At 36.2% G+C, this 21,630-nt stretch overlaps 6 protein-coding genes across 7 annotated transcripts; 4 read left to right on the top strand and 2 right to left on the bottom strand.

Annotated features, from left to right (window-relative positions):
- The first annotated feature begins 64 nt into the window (after positions 1-64).
- Positions 65-966, top strand: LOC110419546 (transcription factor bHLH71-like). Its single transcript, XM_021432644.2, has 2 exons — positions 65-304; positions 868-966. Exons 1-2 carry the CDS (start codon positions 65-67, stop codon positions 964-966), a joined length of 339 nt encoding a protein of 112 aa, XP_021288319.1.
- A 3,165-nt stretch (positions 967-4,131) lies between these two features.
- Positions 4,132-6,018, bottom strand: LOC110414740 (E3 ubiquitin-protein ligase Os04g0590900-like). The gene has a single exon (XM_021426132.2). It carries the CDS (start codon positions 5,406-5,408, stop codon positions 4,296-4,298), a length of 1,113 nt encoding a protein of 370 aa, XP_021281807.1. The 5' UTR covers positions 5,409-6,018; the 3' UTR covers positions 4,132-4,295.
- Positions 6,019-10,359: 4,341 nt separating this feature from the next.
- On the bottom strand, positions 10,360-12,664 carry LOC110413534 (RNA-binding (RRM/RBD/RNP motifs) family protein). Its single transcript, XM_021424387.1, has 4 exons — positions 12,278-12,664; positions 12,062-12,160; positions 11,262-11,549; positions 10,360-10,728 (listed from the first exon to the last, which is right to left on the bottom strand). Exons 1-4 carry the CDS (start codon positions 12,629-12,631, stop codon positions 10,618-10,620), a joined length of 852 nt encoding a protein of 283 aa, XP_021280062.1. The 5' UTR covers positions 12,632-12,664; the 3' UTR covers positions 10,360-10,617.
- A 1,368-nt stretch (positions 12,665-14,032) lies between these two features.
- Positions 14,033-16,182, top strand: LOC110413525 (putative inositol oxygenase). Its single transcript, XM_021424377.2, has 10 exons — positions 14,033-14,237; positions 14,341-14,446; positions 14,558-14,639; positions 14,754-14,958; positions 15,056-15,168; positions 15,275-15,397; positions 15,505-15,574; positions 15,677-15,755; positions 15,839-15,920; positions 16,001-16,182. Exons 1-10 carry the CDS (start codon positions 14,204-14,206, stop codon positions 16,025-16,027), a joined length of 921 nt encoding a protein of 306 aa, XP_021280052.1. The 5' UTR covers positions 14,033-14,203; the 3' UTR covers positions 16,028-16,182.
- Positions 16,183-16,322: 140 nt separating this feature from the next.
- On the top strand, positions 16,323-18,452 carry LOC110413542 (protein TORNADO 2-like). Its single transcript, XM_021424399.2, has 2 exons — positions 16,323-17,463; positions 18,018-18,452. Exons 1-2 carry the CDS (start codon positions 16,966-16,968, stop codon positions 18,327-18,329), a joined length of 810 nt encoding a protein of 269 aa, XP_021280074.1. The 5' UTR covers positions 16,323-16,965; the 3' UTR covers positions 18,330-18,452.
- A 464-nt stretch (positions 18,453-18,916) lies between these two features.
- LOC110420505 (protein TORNADO 2-like) lies at positions 18,917-20,827 on the top strand. Of its 2 annotated transcripts, XM_021433863.2 has the most exons (3): positions 18,917-19,243; positions 19,410-19,968; positions 20,164-20,827. In XM_021433863.2, exons 2-3 carry the CDS (start codon positions 19,471-19,473, stop codon positions 20,482-20,484), a joined length of 819 nt encoding a protein of 272 aa, XP_021289538.1. In that variant the 5' UTR covers positions 18,917-19,243; positions 19,410-19,470; the 3' UTR covers positions 20,485-20,827. The 2 variants fall into 2 exon arrangements, with proteins under 2 accessions (XP_021289538.1, XP_021289530.1); XM_021433855.1 differs by lacking the exon at positions 18,917-19,243 and having other exon boundaries at positions 19,261-19,968.
- The last annotated feature ends 803 nt before the right edge of the window (positions 20,828-21,630 follow it).

Raw genomic sequence — 21,630 nt, 5'->3', positions numbered from 1 at the left:
CAGCGAAGGAACCACCAACTCCAAACTGCTACCACCGCCACCACCACCATTTGCACAATTTTTCATGTTCCCTCAGTACACCTGGTCTCAGATCCCTAGCAAATTTACATCGAAGACCAAGGCATCAATAGCGGATATTGAGGTGACTCTGATTGAAACTCATGCTAATCTTCGAATCCTGTCAAGAAAAGGTCCCAGCCATCTTTCCAAGCTTGTTGCTGGGTTTCAGTCACTTTACCTTTCCATCCTCCACCTTAACGTCACAACCATTTATCCATTAGTTCTCTACTCTATCAGCGCCAAGGTAATATGCAAATATATGCACTTTTTCCCCATCACCATCCGTCATCTTTCCTTTTTAAGAAAAATAATATTCCCTTGAAATTTCAGAATACTCCTAGTATCAAAAATCTGTAGTCACTGCAGATTTTATCCGAATAAATATATAAAATGTTTTCAAGGAAATTAAAAATTGATTTATAATATGGTTAGTCCATCCATATTCTGATTTCCTTAATTTGAGCAATAAATAGCCTAGTAGAGATGGTCTTCAATTATTATAAAATGGTGGTGTGGCAAATGCTGTCTCTTCACCTGCATATATACATTTGTTTTACCCTTGGATAGGAAAAATGTCATTTTCCACAAGTTTAGAAAAATCAAATAAATTTTTAGAAGTTATAGTAGTACTTAATGGCCTTGAAATTATTTTCATATGGGGAAAGATGGCAAAGAAGAAAGATTGTTTTTTTCTCACTTACTACTGGTGCTTCCTTTGTTTAATTAGCAAAACGTCTTCGTCTGTGTAATTTCAGAAACTCTCACATGCACAGTTTTGGGTTAAAATTCGAAACATTCTGAATGCAGGTTGAAGAAGGATGCCAACTCAGTTCAGTAGATGACATAGCAGGGGCAGTTCACCACATGCTCAGAATTATTGAGGAAGACGAAACTGCCTTATGTTGATCAACTTGTGCTAGCTTTACCCAAATTATCCCTTAGGTTTATGGTGAAATCCCATAAAGCCATCACTTGTTTTCCTTCACTTCTTTTTTTTTGTTATTTGAGAGAGAGAGAGAGAGTGGGTGGATTCTGGCCTTCTGGGTTGACTTGTCAAGAGTTTCTACAATTTTTTTTTTCTTTTTTGGTTTAGTTTTTATTGTTCCTGTATGTAGTTTGAGTCAAACGAAAAGTGTGTCTTGAGTTTTTTTCTTAGGCTTGACTTGCCAGGATGTTCATCTGGTAAAGTAGGATGTTTTATCAAGAGTGTATCAAAATAGAAACTTTGTTAATTACTACTTTTTTTTCCCTTTATATGCCATGGGGATGGTCTCTCAGGTCCCATGCATGCTTACAATATGCTTTGTTTTGCATATGAACCTGCAGCTGGTTCGCCTTTATCTCGTCTCCCAAGAATGAATTAACCACACTTCCAGTTCCACAGATTGTCGAGAGTTCTTGATTCTCTCGCATTCCTGTCTTTTGCACTACAATCCTTAAGCTTAATCCTATTAGATTAAAATTTAGGTTCATTAAATATAGCGTGGATATTTATGTGAATGTTGAGATCTCAAGTGAAAATAATTTTCTCTTTCTCTTTTAAGTTAGAATGAATGCTGAGACAATATTAAAGATAGTTTTGTAGGTTGTTCATACAAGATACCTCTCAGTCAGTGTATTAATGTAGTATGAAAACCAACTTCGCAACTGAAAATTCACTAGAAAATTAAATGAAGGTTTTAATAGCTAGGTCTATTCTATAAAATTAACTTAGTTCAAGACAAGAAAATGGCAGTCATTAGTGTAATTGTAATTGGCCATGAAACTATTAAATTTCTTGGTATCTCTATCTTGATACATAACGTTTACCCTTGTGAATTTAAAATTGTATGTACTGGTGAATAGATGTTTCAGCAGGAAGGCAGGCCATTCTTATACATGCTGTAAGAAATTGCCAGTGAAAACACCTTGCAAAAAAGTCTCACAAATTAAATTAACTTTGTTTTTTTTGTTCAATACGTTGTAAGAAAATCCAAGTACACAAGCACTTGATTGGCTGGCTCAATGTGTCCTGTCTCTCTCTTCTCACACACGGAGACAAATTTTCATTTCTTTGGTTTTCAATCTTGGTGAAGGAAATGGAAGGTTGACATTCACAGAAGTGCTGCTGCAAGGGCCGGCCGGGATGGGGGTGTGGCTTTGGGAAAAGTGATGGGTTTTTTGTAGTTTGCAATGGAAAAAACGCAGAGGGGTAAGAGGGTTTTGTGGGATCGACGTCGCATCTTTCCTTTCAGCCTTTGTTTTTGTTTCTTTGTCTAGCAAGAATCTGTACCTTCATTAAGACTTATGTCTTGTTGTGTTATTAGACAGGGATGTCGGCGGATGAATCTTGACAAAGTTACCCTTACATTACTACTATATTTAAATTTGTTTCAAGCAGTAATCTTTACTTGGTGAAACCAACAGATTAGAACATTGAACTGGAATTTGATAAAATGGCTTCAAAGTGTGCATCTGTGTGAATATTTTAAAATGATATAGAAGAAGTCTGAAAACATCATCTATAGTCCATCTTGCACTTTAGCCCATTTTAGTTCGGACACACGCTCATTATTTTAAAGACCCTTATTTCTTTTCCTTTTCAATGTGAGATTGTATACTGCATACACAGGTTTTCCCATGCATTCCTCCCAAAATTTACCTCCATGATGAACAATGTTTGTAACAACATATCCTATTTGATTTTCCTTTTAATGAAAATTTGAAAAGTAAATAAATTGTTTAATCTAATAAATTAAAAATAAAATATTTACGTGCATATATGTATTGGAAAATTTATATTTACATTTACAGTTAAAAATAAAATATGTACATATCTATTGTACAAACTTACATTTACATTTAGCTCCAAATACGATTGCCTTTCTTTGTAAGGAATTTTTTCCCCCTTTTAAGGAATTGCCAACTCACATAATTGACTGTATTTTGTTTGTACAATTTCATGCAACAGTATCTTATTTAAACACTGTCTCCTCACCAGGTCCTTTTTTACCAGGAAACTTTTCCATGCAGCTTTCTCTTTGCACATTACCCTTTTTGTCTTTGTTTTTTTTTATTTGGAAAATTCTACTTTCCACATGTATAATTACTCATTCCTTGTCTGTCATTGCAAAATGTGATCAGTACCATGCATTTTTGCTGCTTAGTCATCTTAATATGTATGTAACACATATCTATGTATGACCATGCATGTGGAACATCATGCCCAATGAAACATGGAGCAAACAGGACTCAACAATCAAATCAAAAGAAAAAAAAATTGTATTTGATGTATTATCATTGAATAAATTTTATACATTATCAGTAAATTAAATTTTGTTATGTATAAATAATATACACAGACAATAATAAACTTTTAGGCCCCAATTTGTTGGCCCAGGAACTCACTTGGGCCAGAAGAAGCAAGCTCTTCTTGAACCCATTGTCCAATGGACTTCCCCTGAGTCAGGGCTAAAGATAATTGTGATTAAAAAGACCAAAATGGGCTGATCAACTTTCCCGGAGCCTCATCTCTCTAAGAACACATCAGGCCGAAAAAATTAAATCTATCTGAAGGGGGATGATGGTACTGATGAATGATCTGACTTGGAGATTCCCTCTAGACGTGAACACAATTAGGACCGTCACTTGTTCAGCAAAAACCATGTTAATCTAATAAATTCTTGTACCATGGTTAGGTCCGGATGAGTGTATATCCAAAAATACCCACCCCAGTGACTAAAATTTAAACATATTCGACTTATTCAAAGAGAAAAAAACTCAAACATAAGGTTAAATTCATATACATATGCATGTATGAATATTTGTTTGTTGTAGATTTTAGGAAAAAAGGCTTGGGCTGGTTATATTATAGATTTGTATGGTTGATGATGATGGATTTTTTTTTTTTTATCTTCCTGATTTCTTGTTTTCTTTTATTGCTTTCCTAATTCAGTTCCCATTTAGATACATCAAGGAGTACTTTGGCATTAAACCAAAGGTCAGGAAAGAAAGTGGAAGCAAATTGTAACCAGGAAGTAGAAGCAATGGAAAAAAGACAGAAAAATTACTGACAAATTACACATTGAGATGTCTTTGGATTTCATAAGAAGATTAATATATATAGTTCTTACTTAGGCTAACAGAGTATCTATATCAATAAATAGATAAAAATGTAAGACAGTCACACAAAATCTCTCTATCTCTTCATGATTGTAGTGCTATGAATATGATCGGTTTCTGTCAGAAAGCTATATTTAGAGAGGAATAGCTGGATCTCTTACTCTTCCTTGCCTAGTGAGAAAGAATCTACCACTGGAAAAGGATCTCTTCATTGCAACAGGGTTCATTACACAGTGCAACACCCTCATTTTATTGCTAAGCTTACTGCCTTCCGCTGATTGTTTCGATGATCCGGCAATACCTGATGAGAAGTGGCACTCTTCGTCTCTGCTGTCTTCCTCTTGATTCATATGCAAAATATCAGCAACTGAAGTTTGGCTTTGACATGGATGATCCATGGAAACTGATCTTCTCATCTGTTGATAACTTTCTTCTCTAATCTCAATCACGCTGTCTCTTCCTTGCGCGTTGCTTAAATCGCTGAAAGCACGCGATGGGGTTTTTGGCAATCGACTAAGATCACTCTGAAATCTGTCTACCTCCTGCATACTCCCCCTTCCTGAGTCTTGTGCAGCAGCTGCATATTCGTTTGTCACGGGTTGCCTATCCTGCAAAGATTCATTGCCTGGAGGACTTTCTGTCACTGCAGGTGGCAATGGAAGTAGTGAAGCACTAATAAAGATTATATTAGCACGGCACAAAGGGCAATTTGAGTGAGACCTAAGCCATGTATCAATGCAGTGGACATGGAAAGCATGGCTACATTTTGGCAGGAGCCTTAAACTCTCATCTTCTTGGAACTCACTGAGGCAAACAGAACAATCAGTTCCTTCAATCAAACCGTCACCCTTCTTGTATTTGCAAACTGTAATCGACTTGATTAAAGCCTCATCCAAACCGGTTGTTGAAGTCTGCCATGGCTCATGGACAGATGGGCTGTGATTGTCTTCCAATACTTCACCAGGGTCATGATTCTCTCTTCTTCTTGATGAGTCAACATTCCCACAATATTTAGATATTATTGTGTAGTAACTTACTAAAAGAAAAGCACTGGCCAGAATGCCAATGATTGCAATCACTAGAGGGGAGAAATTTGGGCCTGAATCATCATCAGGAAATTCTATGGGAGGTGGAGGAGGGAAAATGATATAGCACCATTGTGGACAATACAAGCTACAAAAACCTTGAGAGCAGTCTTTGGTGTTCATGTATGGCACCCAGGTTCTTGGGTTACCGACAGACCCCATGACAAGTCAAGAAAAACTCTACTGAATTAAACCTACTATCAATTCTAACATAATATCTCTCTTCTTCCTATGCAGGAAGGTTTCAGTTGCAACAACTATATAATGAGGATGAATAAACAATTTAGACCGTTTGCATCCAACCCCTTAGACAACAAAGACAAAAGCTGGAAATTTACAAGAACCTATTTCTAGAGACTCTTCAGAAATAATAAGATCATTCGTACAGAAAGTATCAAAAGATTACCTTAAAAATGATGCAAACAGGATGGCCTGAAATGTTTTCACCTAAGAAACGGTTAGAACCAAAGAGCAAAAACACAATGCATTACAATTGGACATTACATGTGGAAGATTTTAGACAGAACAGAGTGTAAGCCTGTTAGGGGCTCCTGCAATGCAAATTTCATGAAGAGACAAGAAGGGGTGGAAAAGCAGCCCAAGGGGCTTACATGGAAAGCAAAGCGAAGACAGCCAAAACAGGCAGAGAGGTACTAATGGGTATTTCCTTTTTCTTCTTTTTCTTTCCCTTCTTTTCTTTTCTAGCTCTTCTCTCTCTCCCCCTCTTTTTTTGTTTCACTCTTCTTTAGCTATCTTTTGTATGTGAGGATAATGATATGTTGACTAGGGGGTGATGTTGGTTGGGAATTCATAAAAGTAATCAATGCTTTATTATCGTCGAAGCCAGTTGCAGTTGAAGTGAATATATTGCATATTTCTCATCTTTATAGTTATAGGTGGAACTGTGGAAGCTTGTGATGACTTTACATGTATTCCCTAACCGTAAGTTAACAAGTTTTAACCCAAAAATTCTGAATATCTGAATGGCCCAATGAGCCGTCAGATTAGGTGTACCAGATGAGAGTTCAATAATGCAAAACTACTTGTTTTTTCGCATGAAAGGAAAGTAATGATATAGCTTTTTGGCATGAGGGTATTTGTGCCTAAATCTTGAAAAGACAGGTCACACACTCACAGTCTCCCAAGGTAGGCCGCAAGACCAAATATTTCCAAGGGTTTGGGACTTTGGGGTCAAATATAATCCTTGCTTTCATCTTCTTATTTTCTTGACCTCAGTGAAATGAAGCTCCAGGGCAAGATGTAGTAGCCTTTTTTGTGTTATATAATAACGGAAAAGCGCAACAGAATAAAAAAAGTAGGAATATTTCCTGAGACACTAGACATAATTATCCCAAGAAAAATAAAACGTAATGCTCCATTGTCTCTTCTAAATGCATCAAATTGTTGTGTGGGGGCCTCGGCAAAAGATCTGTAAATTCTGATTGAGATGAGCATCTATTCTCCCACATTTCATAACCCAAGTGCCACATCTTTTCCTTGCCATTGAAGCAAGGGACTTCGATTTTCTGACAATAAGACCAACGTAAGAGCAAGTTAAAGAAAGCTGGAACTCAGGCGACACCCAGAATGTTTAATCAAAAAATGACACAAAACTGTTTTCCAGGTCGATTCGAAGATATGAAATGACTTTTCTTTACAAGGTAAAGTTGTTGTCAAAACTATAGATATAGAACAATGAGCATTAGGCAGTTTTAGTCAATGAAGAAGCTTTCTTTTAGTCAAGTGTGGTGACCAAGAAGCCTCTTTCTCTCTAACCAAACATCATAGTGTCGTTTACCTTTTCTCTTCTTTTCATTTCTGCTTTATCAGTGGTCTCTCTCTCTTTCTCTCCAAAGTCACACCAATCCTCTAAACACTTAGTGACCTATCATAGTGACCTATTAACTTTAATAATCCTTGCCACCATTTCCTTTTTGCACTTTCCAAAGCACCATTTGTATAAACTTCTGATAATCTTAAGCAACCAGAGACCCATTGTCTCACCAACCTGTCAAAAAATAGATTGTAAAAGAAGAAGCAGGGAATGAAATTTTATGATACAAAGAGGTAGATGTGCCCACCACACCCACCATTGGGAGATAGGTCAGAGATAGCATAAGATTCCAATTAACTAGGAGGAGAAAAAGCAGATTAAATTAATCATCAAAATTTGAAAAGCATATGATCATTATGTGTTAAAACGATTCTGATGAATGTAATCATAACAAGAATAATACTAATAATAATAGTAAGATATTACCGAATTAGAATATAGATGTCCTTCTTTCAAAAAAAGTTTGCTGTTTAAAGTATAGGTTTTTAACATGATCATGTTCCACAATCCACAATAGTATCAGTTGAAGTAAGAAGTTTGCTGTAGAAACTGATAAGAAGTGCATTCCTGAGGTGGAAAACGAAGCGATAGTAGTTCCAGTCACGCGCAGCGAAAAGCAATCAATGCAAATGATAGAAATTAACATTCAAACATCCGAGTCTCAAGGACTAATGAAATGTTTGATGGCTGGTAAAGAGTCTAGGTAAAAAACATATGGGGGGTGGGCTTGGGGGAAATGGGGTTTTTATGCAGTGCTGTGCTCTTTTTGAGAATATATGAAAGAAGAGAAATGGTAATTTCATGTCAACTGAACATCGTTGAGGTCAAAATGAGGTGATGGGTTGGGTCGACTGGAAGGATTTTCTGCTCGGGTCGACTGGCTCTTCTGATCGGTCCGATTTAATGACTTGATAAAATGGCAGTTATTATCCAGGGTTTTTGGTGATTTCCTCTTCAAATTTAAGTCAATATGTGTTTGGGAAAGAGGAGGCAAGAGGGAGAGAGAGTGAGATCATGTGTTTTGGGACGTACACTCAAATTTATAAACAAAAAACGCGTGTTTATTTTAACAATATGTTATACAAATCGTTGATGATAGCTACTAAGAATATTTTATTTTTTTATAATCATAAATTCGTGAAATACATATTAATAAAAGTATTTCGTTACATCTTTACTTGCTTAGGTTTAAAGTCTCATGATACGGTATAACAAACATAAGTATGATTCACGTAATTCATAAGTTACATTGTCAAAAGACACAAATTTCTTTTCTTCCCTCTTTTCTATCTTGAGCCCATCAATGGAAGAAACAAGTAGGAGACTTCGTGGGAGTGCAAGAACATGCAAGGTGTAAATACCATTGCTAGAGTGATTGATGAACTGGCTTGCCAAGTTGCAAGGAGTTGTGCCTGACTCCCATTGCAAAGGAAAGTAGGAAACACCAGACGATCCCACAGAACAGTGGGGTTGCTTATTTCCGGTAGAATTCAGCATTCAATGCCTTCTGGTGCGCCACTTTGTTATAATACAGGTAAGAGACACTGGAGACGACTAAATTTGAGTCTTATCAACAAAATTGAATGATGAAATGAAGAGCAACTGCTTTTTAGCCAACAATTAAAATCAATTCCCTAGCCTCCAGATGGCAACATCATGTCCCAAAACTGACCACTTTTTCAATCTTTAAAACGGATGAACAACGTGAAGCTTGCTTAAGTCCATAAAACCTTTGGTTCTAGGAGAGTTTGGCAGTTAGCCATTATTATTTATTAATTACTATTCTAAAACACTATGCACCTAATAATTAGATTATGCTTCAAAGCCTCATAAATTTACGAAGGCCGTTTTTCAGCTTTTACGGTGGCAACCGCCTCATTGTTCATGCTGTCTCAACAACCTTATTGCGCATTGCAACCCTACAGGATTTCCTTATTAATGCAGAAGGCCACTCGACCATGAAAGAACGGCAAGATATAGTTTTCAGTATTCACTCTTTTAGATAAGAAAATGAAAATTGGACAGACAAGAAGATTGAAACTCTACTTTCTGACATCCAATAGAAGTAGAATCTTGATGAACTTGTATGCAAGACTTCAAGTTGGGTCTGATCAGCATTTCCCACAATTATGCATTTACCAGTCAAAACATGGTCCAAGTTAAAACTGCTCTTGGTATTCATATATTGCATAATTAAGCTAAAAAGGAAAAAAGGCTGAACCTAAAAAGCAGTTTGTATGCTCAACTGCATCATAAAGATACTGTGGTCGCAAGGAATTATAATTATTCAGAATCCAAGAGTAATTGGCAACGAAAGGCAAAAATTTAAGGTACAATGATAATAAAGTCGCATGGTACAGCCAATCTGTCACAACTTTATAAAATTGAATTATATAGCACATACACATCTAATAACAAAAATGTAAAAATGATGCATTGTAATCTGATTGAACAACAACACTAGCATAAATAATGTCAACATGCTTTGTTCACAGATAAAGCAATAAAGAGAAGGTATACACACATTTCACAAAAATACAAGAGGTTAATATCCTATCCTGCCATATAATTTCTGCAACATTAGCACAAAAATTTTCACAGATTAATACTATGACCTATGATGGAAGAGACAAAGGCAATTTAAAAGGAATTTCCACGAAATCGTACATGCAATACAAAGCAGAGAGATTTAACAAACTTAATGGAATGAGGAAAAAAAGGGTAAGGTTCATAAATGAAAAGGGATGAATTATTAGGTGAAGCTAAGCTGACTAGGCTAATCAAGAAGCATTTTCATTTTAGCCAACAACCACCAGCCGCCAACAATAAGAGGAAGTAAACACTGTCTTCTCATCCCAAAAGAAATCAGCTGGTAAATGGAAAATTAAAAATAAATAAAACATTAGAAACCTTGACAGAGACAATTCACTAGTGACATAAAGGATTAAGGCTTCATAGATGTTATTCCAAAAAGTTGGATGGATCTTGACTAAAGAATCCACGACAAGAAACACTTGAACAAAAATTGATCTCACAACATAAGGACTAAATCAAACTGATCCCACTTGTTAAGAATTTGGAGATATGATGACATCTCATGGAAAGTCAAATTATCATGCAATAACCACAAGGTTGCTCTGAAAACTAATTACCCTCACAACACCGCTCCCCCTACTCTTTCTTATAACCAACCCAGAAGAGGTCAATGGATTAGCTCCATGCCACATTTCATTTTTAAGACAAAATACCTCATATCTACATAATGCGACCAAAGCAAGGTGTTAAAATGGAAAGCTGGAATAGACATCTCTCTAAATAATCATTCAAGACAAAACAATTCCCATCTTACCAATTGAATACATGTGATATGCATAATAAATAATATGGAACTTTATAAAGATACAAATAAAAGGAAAATTAGAGAGAATGTAAACATTTACAGACCACTTCTATAGGCAGGTGACAAAACTTTCGACTTGAGTCTCATTTGTACACTAATTTGCAAAAGATGGAGAAAGATGAGGTCCAAGCAAAGATCTAAGACTCTTCAGTTTGACCCTCACGCTCTTTTTCCTCTTTCTTTTCACCTCCAGATTCATCACCATTCCTTTCACTGAATTTTAAACGTAGTGGCCGAGCCATCAATTCCTACAAAAAGAAGAATGATGAGTTCCTTAAAACCATATTTCAAGAAAAAGAATAATAAATGCCAAAATATTGGAGCTAACAAGATCAAAAGGCATTGATGTATGACAATGTTTATGGTCAAGCTGGTTCTTGACTTTACAGCTTATGGTTGTTTTAGGTTACAAATTAGCTCGTAACAATTAAGAGGTAAGGGTTCAGATTTATGCGTCAGACTTGAAAGAGAGGAAAGTGTAGCAATCTAGTAAGAATTATAACAACGTGGAAGCTATTAGTGTGACTACAGAGACAAGTTTATGTGAAGTGATATATGAAACTTTTTATTGAGAGAAAACATCAAACTTATGTCCAGGACAGTCTCACAATACAAAAGAGTTCTACTCAGTAACCACCTTCATAAGCCTCAACACAAATGTAGTTAGCCTAGGGATCATATTAACCAACATTTAAGGTCTATGGAAAGTGTTTTCCAATAACAAGCACTAAATTGTGCAAAAGGATGCAGAGTGCTGAAAAGATAGATTCAATTTGATTACCTTCCCATTTAGAGTAGAAATTGCAGCATCAGCTTCCTCCTTTGTGGCAAATGAAACAAAGCCATACCCGGCAGACTGTCCTGAAGGGGTACCAAAAATAACCCTAGCTGCAACTGGGTTAAAGGCGGAGAAAAATTCTCTGAGATGACTCGACCTAACTTTCCAAGCAAGATTGGACACATAAAGCTTATGGCACGTCTCACGAGGAGGAACAATTGGCAGTGGAGAAGGCGATGGTTTCTTGAATCTCCTTGCAAACTCTACCCTAATAATTCTCCCCGACACTTCCTGCACCAGAAATCATACATCAACATGCAAAACAAGATACATACCATGGAAAGCAATTCTCTTGTTTTATTCTTGATGACAATGTATTTCATTTTCCTTTTTCATTTTTTGCTCCACCACAAGCTCATACAACAAAGGTAACCCTCAGCCTTCCAGAAACCAACACTCCCAAGGCAACAGGCTCAGACCCAGAGTTTTAAAAGGAACTCCCCCTTAAAAGAAGAACAGGTGCTAATTAATTCACGGGACATAATTGAGTATCTTGAGAATTATTAATCATTCATGTATACACCTCAAAAAGACTATCACAAAAGATTTCTTTTAGTCCAATGTAACAATGAAAATGTGTAAAAGGATTTATATTTTCCCTCGGGAAATAAAGAACCAAGTTGATTAGCCTTTCAGAGAAAAAATGAGAGAAATTAAGTAAAGATTATAGAAAACAAATGAGTCTTTAATCATAAAAACCAAACAAAAGAGTAAATAAAATTAAAATTTTAAAAAAAACTTACATGAGAATCGAGTTTATCGACAGCAGCCTGAGCTTCTTCTCCAGAAGCCATTGTCACAAATGCAAAGTTCCTACTTCTTCCATCTTTATGCTTTATAATCTAAAGAGCAATCCACATAACCAAAAAACCCATATCATAAATCATTACAAAAACCAAAAAATAATAAAAAAGGCAATTAATTTTTTTTAAAAAAAGTTCTATAGAGAAAGAAAGAACCTCAACATCTGTTACGTTTCCACATTGGCCAAAGAGATCTTTGATATCAGCAACCGTATAAGACCATGGAAAATTCAACACAAAAAGCTTTTTTTTCACATTTGATTTCTGGGTTTTCTCTGTTTCAGCCTCTACATTTACTTCCTGAACTGTAGAGCAGAGTAGAACGTCCGGCTTCTTTCTGGAATTGGTCAAAGAAGAGATGGTGCAACTGTGGGAAAGGATAGGGGCAGACTTGGAAATGCCGTAAGTTAAGCAAGAGAGTCCTGTGGGTTTGGGACACAAGAGGAATTTGGAGGAAGATGAAGGGTAACGTGAGAAGGAGAGTGCTGCAACTGCTTCAACGGCCGCCATTGTCTTTCGAGTTTTCGAGTTTCGTCAGCAGGAAAGATTGGATAATAAGCGCTAAGATTTTTATTTGGCGGGTTAACATGGTCATTTCCTTTTCTGATTTTTTCTTTTAAAAAAAAGAAATTATGCCAATTGAGGGAAAATGACAAAAAAGAATAAGGAAGAAAAACGAACAAAAATTGATCTCCACTTTGAAAAAAAAGGAAGGAAAAGTATTTTTTTTAAAAAAAAGAAAAATTAGTATAGATATTTAAACAGAAGAAAAATTAACTTGAATTATATTGTTAATATTAATAAATATCATGTGTTATTCTTATAAGATGAATGTAACCTAAATTCAGAACAATCCATCTTTATTTTATTTTGTAATTTAAAAATATATTGATCAACATTAATTTCTCTTTATCTTACTTTTTAGTTGGTTTGGATATTAAAATATATTGTTAAGCTAGGAGTATAGAAAAAGTGATTTGGATGTAAATAAAATAAAAGGTTATCATTGTGTTAGACTTTGATTATGAAAAGATCAAATTAAATAAATAAATTTTGGGCGACTCTTTGAAAATTATTCTGTTATTTTCACAACATCGAAACATGTACACATTCTATAATTGAACTTTTTGAATTCGATTTCTTTTTTTTTAATTACCAAGTAAGTTTCCATTACCTTAAACTTTCCATTATGAAATAGGGAATAGGGGTAATATCATGCCTAGCCAAAATAGTTTTTATGTCTTTAATTCTTGAAATCAATCGTGAATTTTACATGTGCTTAAGGAAGGGATTAAATTTCCGAGGAATCAAAATTAAGCTTAATCTTCCCTTGATTTCATACCCATCAGAATAGTCAAAAACATCAATTTGGCACATCTATGGTATCCGAAATTTACGCTAGAAAACAACATGATCAAAGCCTTCAAAATCAAACTAAGAAATTTGTGGTATATGTAGCAATTTTTATGCAATGACAATAGCACCATGTAATTTAACAAACATTCCCTTCTTTGGCTTCTTTGGATGTTTGGAATTCAAATGGCTCGTTCTAAGGTTACCAAATTTGTTCACAAGTAGAATACACTCAAAATTATCCATTTATATATCTTCCGCGACTAGATGCCACATCCTTTCCTACAAAATTTACCCTCCCATTCAGAGAGGAAATAAAACAAGATAAGATCTGTCCACGTATATTTGAATCAGCCAAAGATAAAATGGTTCAGAAATTGGATCAGGTCACGGCTTGATATAGAAGCCATATAGATTTTTAAGAAATTTTTGCCAAGATTAGCTGGACACACTTTGGATGGATTTTTGGTTTTGAATAATCCAGATTTGCTAAAGATAACAAGAAGGAAAGAATCCATGTTGTACAAATTTATTTCCTAATTTTGAAAGGATTAGGTTTGTAGTAAATGGAAAGTAAGATTTTCTGTTTAGGATTCCAGGTGTTCTCAGATATCTCCTAAGGACTCCCTAGCATTCTTTTATAAATTCCCATTCTGACAGTCTCATTTGTCACAGCATCCATTGCCTTCTCTTGATTCTCTCTTACCTTCGTTGATTGCAGTACTGAAGATGACTATCTGCTTTGAGAGTCCTGAACTAGCAGGCATTTGATCTGCTTTTCATCTCCATCCCAATCTTTTATTTAAGATTCAATTATGATCATTTCGTTTTAATCTTATAGTGTCTTTTATTAATTATTTGTTTAGCGGCTACTCTACGAGAGGAGAAGAAGATGCAGACGGATGCTGATAAACTCGTATCAAATGAAGAATTTGCAGTGCCCGAAAACAATGCTTTTGGGAAGTCATTCAGGTAAATTAATTATTTTCTTAAACTTATATCTCAGGTTTATGTTATGGATATAGGTTCCTGGAATATCCAATGAAAAAGACTCGATAATGGGTGAAATTAATGGTTTGGCAGGGATTATGAAGCAGATGGTGAAAGGAAAGACATTGTCGAGCAACACTACAAATTAAGTCATATCAACCAAACCTATGATTTTGTAAGTAAATTTTTATACAAACAATATATATATATATATATATCTAATTAAACAAATAATGGATGACGGTGTCAGTTATTGCTTGGGCATTTACTACTTTGCAAATAAATGTAGGTGAAGCGGATGAGGGACGAATACAAGAAGCTTGATAAGGCAGAGATGGGAATATGGGAATGCTGTGAACTTCTCAATGACGTTGTGGATGACAGTGATCCTGACTTGGATGAACCTCAGATTCAGCACTTGCTGCAGAGCGCTGAAGCAATCAGAAAAGACTATCCTGAAGAAGACTGGTTGCACCTGACTGCTCTCATTCATGGTAAACACCCCTTGGATAAGAAGAAATTAATTCCCTTTTATCTTCTCCCGATAAAATTTGACAATTAACATACTTATCCGATTCCAACACGTTCCAGATCTTGGAAAAATCCTTGTTCTTCCAAAATTTGGAGAGCTACCTCAATGGGCTGTTGTTGGTGATACATTCCCTGTTGGATGTGCTTTTGATGACTCAAATGTTCACCACAAGGTTTTGAAATCTTTGCTTTGATCTTTAATCATTTTACCAATTGAAAATATCAGGTTTTATGATCTTAACTCAGATGAATTTATAATTGCCAAAATTTTTGCCGCAGTATTTCAAGGAAAATCCTGACTTCAACAATCCAAGTCACAACACCAAAAATGGGGTATACTCTGAAGGATGCGGGCTAGACAATGTGCTCATGTCATGGGGGCATGATGACTATATGTACATGGTGTGCATTTGACTCCATCAATCAACCCTCCAAACTAAACTCACTTAAGGCTCTCGATACTGTTTTTTGCACAAGTTTTATTTAATATCTATCTCATAATCTTTTAGGTGGCCAAGGAAAATGGAACCACATTGCCTTCGGCAGGATTGTTCATCATCCGATACCATTCCTTCTATCGTAAGCTTTCACAATCAAATTGATTTTCACCAAGCTATAACTCACAAAAAATTTTGATCAATTTAACTGATAGTATCATTTTCCTTCCCGTCTTGCTTACAGCATTGCATAAGTACGGAGCATATACCCAGTTGATGAATAAGGAGGATAAGGAGAACATGAAATGGCTTAAAATATTCAAGTAAGTGTCCTCTCCCTTCTTCAATTTGTTATATTATTATTTGGTAAAAGCTTATTGACTTGCTTTTGATAAAATCTTGACAGCAAATATGACCTCTACAGTAAGAGCAAAGTTCTGGTTGATGTTGAAGAGGTCAAGCCATATTATGAATCTCTTATTGCAAAGGTAAGCTCCATTTCCTTTTTCCTTATACTCAGAGCTTATGTCTTCAAAGTTCTTTAATTTTTCTGAAAAATTGTTTGCAGTATTTTCCAGCAAAGCTGAACTGGTGAAACTTCAAGGCTCTAAGAGGGGATTGCTGCAGCTGCAAAGCTTGTCCTGATCTGAAGAGAAGTCAGTAGGACGGCTAGATGAAGTAAAATGTCAATTAAAAGAGAATTGTTGCATATATTTTAATAAAATTCTTGAATCTTAGGTTTGATCTTTATCTCAAATTTGTTTTGGGTTGTTGATATATATTTCTAATTCCATCATTTTTGTGCCCAAATCCATCCTAATATAGGGACGATCCTCACTAACAAATGAACACACAAATTACCATTTAAACAGGCCCTTCCGCCCCATGCAAATGTACCAAAAACAGAAAAGATACACTTTTAATTCAACAAGGCATAAGCCTGTGAAATTTGGCTGAATCAGAAATGCGTGGTGTGGCTCTTGTGCAAGTCGTCAAACAAGTTCAACGTTGCAAGAAAGAAGCAAAGCCTAAAGGTAGTAGGAGAGCAAAAACCAAAGCATAATCTTTGCGGGTTCAAGCCTAAAGCCTAAAGGCATTCGGGAGTTGAGACACATAACCGTCTTCTTTCTAAGTATTTTTCTTTTTCTTTGCCTTTTCCTTCATAAATACAAAAGTTGTGGACAACTAGTCTCTTTTGTTTCATTTTCTTCCCATATCCTGTACAAGGTATTCCTTTTCAAAAAGTGGTACCCAAAGTGATTAGACCTGAAGACCTAAATGCCCCTTTAAAAAATTGTTATCAATTTTGCTTTACTACCTTTCATGGATCCAAGGCAAAGAACAAAAACTTGTGGGGTTGCATGACAAAAGCTGCATCGTGCAGCCAATTTTTTCAACACGTATATCTTTACTCGAGGCAATCCCCTTTCCTTTTCATATATTAGAAATTTTCTATTTTTGAGAGTCTTTTTCATTATTAGATCTCAAAACAATACCCCATATAGGTCTTCACAGAACAATTCTCCAAACAAAATGGCGTTAAGCAACAATGTCATCGGTGCAATCAACTTTGTTGCTATGCTGCTCTCAATTCCAATCATTGGTGCAGGAATCTGGCTTGCAAATCAACCAGACAATTCTTGCGTGAAGATTTTGCAATGGCCTGTTATAGTTTTGGGGGTCTTAATCTTGGTTGTAGCTATCGCAGGCTTTATAGGAGGGTTCTGGCGCATCCCCTGGCTCCTTATCGCCTACCTTGTCGGCATGCTCATCCTCATCATATTACTTGCATGCTTGGTTGTTTTCATCTATATGGTTACCATTAGAGGTTCAGGCCACCTTGCACCTAGTCGCGCGTACTTGGAATATCATCTGGAAGATTTTTCAGGCTGGCTTCAACGAAGAGTCAGAAGTTCTTACAAGTGGGAAAGGATAAAAGTCTGTCTCAGCTCGACAGAGATGTGTGCCCAGTTGAACCAGAGTTATACAATGGCTATAGATTTCTTTAATGCTCATCTAACTCCTATAGAGGTAAATCTCAGTTTCCCTGCTTGGTTTCAGATCATTCCATAAATCCCAAAGCCGAATATGGACTTCTATACGATCAAACCTTTCTGCTTGCTAGACTTATCCCTTGTCCCAACGGTCTATGTGATTATTTCTTGATTTTAACATCTTTCGAAATTTCTCCTGTTATAGCCTCCGTAGCTAGGAATTTAGGCAATGTCTGCTTCTTAATGTTACTTCAAATCTATTTGCGGAAATCAATAGTAAGAAACTTAATTTAAGGTATATGAGGACATGAATCTTAATGTATTGCAATACTTCAATATGGGGGCTATGCTATTTGTGAAATCTCCTACTTATTTTCTGTCAGAATTCTTGAAATCTTTGGAAATTGGGAGTTTTTTTTTCCTTTGTTAGTCATGCTTAGCATAAAATCATCTGATCAGACCAAGTTTTCTAAGTATGAAAGTAAAGAACAATAGGACATGGTAAGGTAATTAGATTCTCCAACCACGAGTTAATCTTCTTTTCCAAAGCATTCTCATCTTATCTTTGTTCTTTATGCTTTTTCTTTACAGTCTGGATGCTGTAAGCCACCTACTGAATGTGGATACACGTTCGTAAATCCAACAAACTGGATCAGCCCCATCAACAACATTGCAGACCCGGATTGCATACAGTGGAACAATGACCAAACCCAACTCTGCTACAACTGTAATTCGTGCAAAGCAGGATTACTTGCAAATCTGAAGGAAGAATGGAGAAAAGCCGATATAATACTGCTTATAACTCTTATTGCTTTGATATGTGTATATTTGATAGGGTGTTGTGCCTTTAGGAATGCCAAAACTGAGGACATATTTAGAAAATACAAACAAGGTTATACGTGAGGATTCTATGTGTAACCTGATCGTGGGGCAAGTGGGGTTGGTTTGAATGGAGTTTTTGATTTTATGACTTTGTATAAGCAGATTCTTTCCTTGTTTACATTTGGTTGAAAATGTGTGTTGGTACTGACGGTTTTCATTACAGGGTAGAAATTTATGTAAAGGCAGTGGTGAGCTGTGCGCAATGTGCGAGTGGCACCGAAGATATTGCCTTTACTCAATCAATACACGAGAACTTGGACTTTGAGGGTGGGGTTCATGACAAATTGTCAATCACTGTCTGACAAGATATAGAAAAAGTCTGCATTTCAATGACAAAACTAAGAAACAAATCATGCGCTTTCGGCACGAATCTCCATCACTTCTGCTTCTGTTCTTGTAAATCTTAGTAGTTAAGTTTTGAAAAACACGATTACTTTTCCAGGAAATCATGAAGCATGGGGGTAGAAGACCTGAAATTCCGGTTCTGAAATTTGGAAAGAATTCTAAAATAGAGTAAGGCTAAACAAACATTGTTAAGCATGACCGGGAATGATACCCCAAAATGATCTCCAGCAGTATGCTGAGCACTTCTAAGTATCATCCACCTTCACATCAATCACCTCGTTGCTCTTTTACACAGGCCAAATCCATTTTCCATATCTTCAAACATTTCAGACTCATGGGGTGTTTTATAGAATCTTTTGCTGTCTGTTTAGTTTCAGAACATTGAGAATTCGCCACAACTGAAAACATTTGCGGCGGAGTGTTGATGAATCTAGTTTGAACCCCTTGCAATTAAGTCATTATCAGCATTGCGATTTTCAGATTCTCAGGAAAATAACACTTGGTTAACATAAACAAATTCTGTCAGATATCAGGTGGAAATTAATACAATTTTTTCTTGCAAGATGTACAACACGGGAGATATATACAAGGTCAGATCTTTCCAAAGAAGGGATTCAAATTATCGTGATTTGTGCGCCTCTAGTGGCCTAAAATTGGATATTTAACATCATGATTCATGATCGTCAACATTTTCTTCATTATTTTTGCTCACATATTTCTCCAGTCTAAGCTATTCCATTTCCTGTTCATTATTAGATCTCACTCCCAGGCAACAAAGCCATCCCCAGAAAGATCTTCTCAGAATCCTCTCACCAAGATGGCAGCAAGCAATACCATCGTTGGTACAATCAACTTCATCACCTTGCTTCTCTCAATTCCAATCATTGGTGCTGGAATCTGGCTCGCGAACGAACCAGACAACTCATGCGTGAAGATTTTGCAATGGCCTCTTATAATTCTAGGCATCTCAATCTCGGTCGTGGCTCTATTAGGTTTCGTAGGAGGGTGTTGGCGCATCACTTGGCTCCTCATCGTGTACCTTGTCGCCATGTTCATCCTTATAGTACTGTTTGCGTGCTTGGTTGTTTTAATTTATTTGATCACCAACAAGGGTGCAGGGCACCCTGCTCCAGGTCGCACATACTTGGAACATGACCTTGATGATTTTTCTGGTTGGCTTCGTCGAAAAGTGGCGAGTCCTTATAAGTGGAATCGGATAAGAGCCTGCCTTAACTCGACAGATATGTGTTCTGAGTTAAACCAGAGATATCGCATAGCTCAGGATTTCTTCAATGCTCGGCTAACCTCTATACAGGTAAACTTCATTTCATCTTTTCAAGTTTCAGCTTCACAATTTTCTAATGAAATTTCCAAAAGCAAAGAATTAGACAGAGCGATGTAGTTTGATTCTCCAAACTATGAAAAATTATTCTTTTCAAAGGGTACCTATTTTGCATTTTTACCTTTATTCTTCTGTCCCATTTTTTTCCTCTTTTTATGTTCTTTACAGTATGGATGCTGTATGCCCCCAGCTGAATGTGGGTACACGTATATAAATCCAACGTATTGGCTTACTCCCAACAACACAGCAGCCAGCATGGATTGCTTGCAATGGAGCAATGACCAGATGCAACTTTGCTTCCATTGCGATTCATGCAAAGCGGGATTACTTGCTAACTTGACCAAAGAATGGAGAAGCGTAGACATCATATTGCTTATTACTCTTGTTGTTCTGATATGTGTGTATCTGATAGGATTTTGTTGTGCCCTTAGGAAATCTAAACCTGGAGATGGAGACACATCTCCCAGACGCAACAAGGAAAATACCTAGGACCGTCTTGATCTCCTTCCAACTACAATAATTGTTTTTGTTGTTTTTTTCATTTTTAAGTTGCCATGTTGGAACTTGAAAGAGATGGCATTCATTTGGAGTTGGAACTTCAAATCCAAATATTATTTTTACCCATGTAAAGTAGTAATTATCGAGATTTGGCTTTGAATGTTGTATAAAGCTGAGTGCTGTTCGTGTGCGTGATTTGCGGAGGCAACCGAAAGATGATTGCCAAGTTGTCTATCACGAGGAATTAGCAGGGCAGCAGCAAGTATTTGTGGGGTTTCAGTATTCATCTCCATCATTGTCTCTTTTTTCTCTCTTTTTTAATTAAAAAAATTACTTTAAATAGTACTAATATTTAAATCTTATAAGGTTTTCTATAGCAAATTATATATAGCGATAAATTCTAGAGAAAATAACCTAACGTTAATCATATTCAATGTTCTAAAGCTAAATAAATGTAAATAAACCGTATTTCTTCCATCTCAATTTCTTTATTAAAACCATTAAACATTTATATTATAAAAAAAATGTAATATAAAATACATCTCAAATCTTTTATTTCCATTTTTGTAAAATTTAAAAAAAGACAACTTGAAGCCGAAGGGAGTACTAAAATTTCTAACTTTACAGTTGAAAGAGGCATATTTGGGCTGGGTTTGTAAGTTTCATCGCAAAGGTGCGTTAGCCACCCTGAACTCAATCTACTCAAGCGAAAGAGGATTTGGGCTTTCACGATTCATCACGAACTTCCCAAAACTGTGACACTGGACTATGACTCGTGTTCACCCGCTTTCTAGATTGGCTCTCTTCGTTTACTGGATCTAAAAAGAGCCCAACCTCTTCAGCAGTGTAACAAGCCCAGCGCTGAAAAGCATCTCCAGAGTCCAGGCCAGGACCTCTGCACACTTTCGTTTATTCGACTTTCAGTAGAAAAATACTTAAATTTTTTCCCCGATAAGATTGTCTGCTTTACATGGACAATAGCAATGATTATGTTTTGTTTCGATCATTGTCCGAACCCAAGGAAACAACAAGAATTCCCAACAGTGGAGTATTTGCTGGATGGTTTGGTGAACAGTGTTCCCAATGCTCGTCTTTGGTCGTATTTCAGTGTCTCATTCCAGAGCTTTGAGGAATGAA

Source organism: Theobroma umbraticum, unplaced genomic scaffold (assembly GCF_002168275.2).
Source record: "Theobroma umbraticum cultivar Fairchild unplaced genomic scaffold, ASM216827v3 scaffold_30.0, whole genome shotgun sequence".
Taxonomy (NCBI): domain Eukaryota; kingdom Viridiplantae; phylum Streptophyta; class Magnoliopsida; order Malvales; family Malvaceae; genus Theobroma; species Theobroma umbraticum.
The sequence above is the reverse complement of the archived record's forward strand: the minus strand, read 5'-3'. Positions and strand labels throughout refer to the sequence as shown.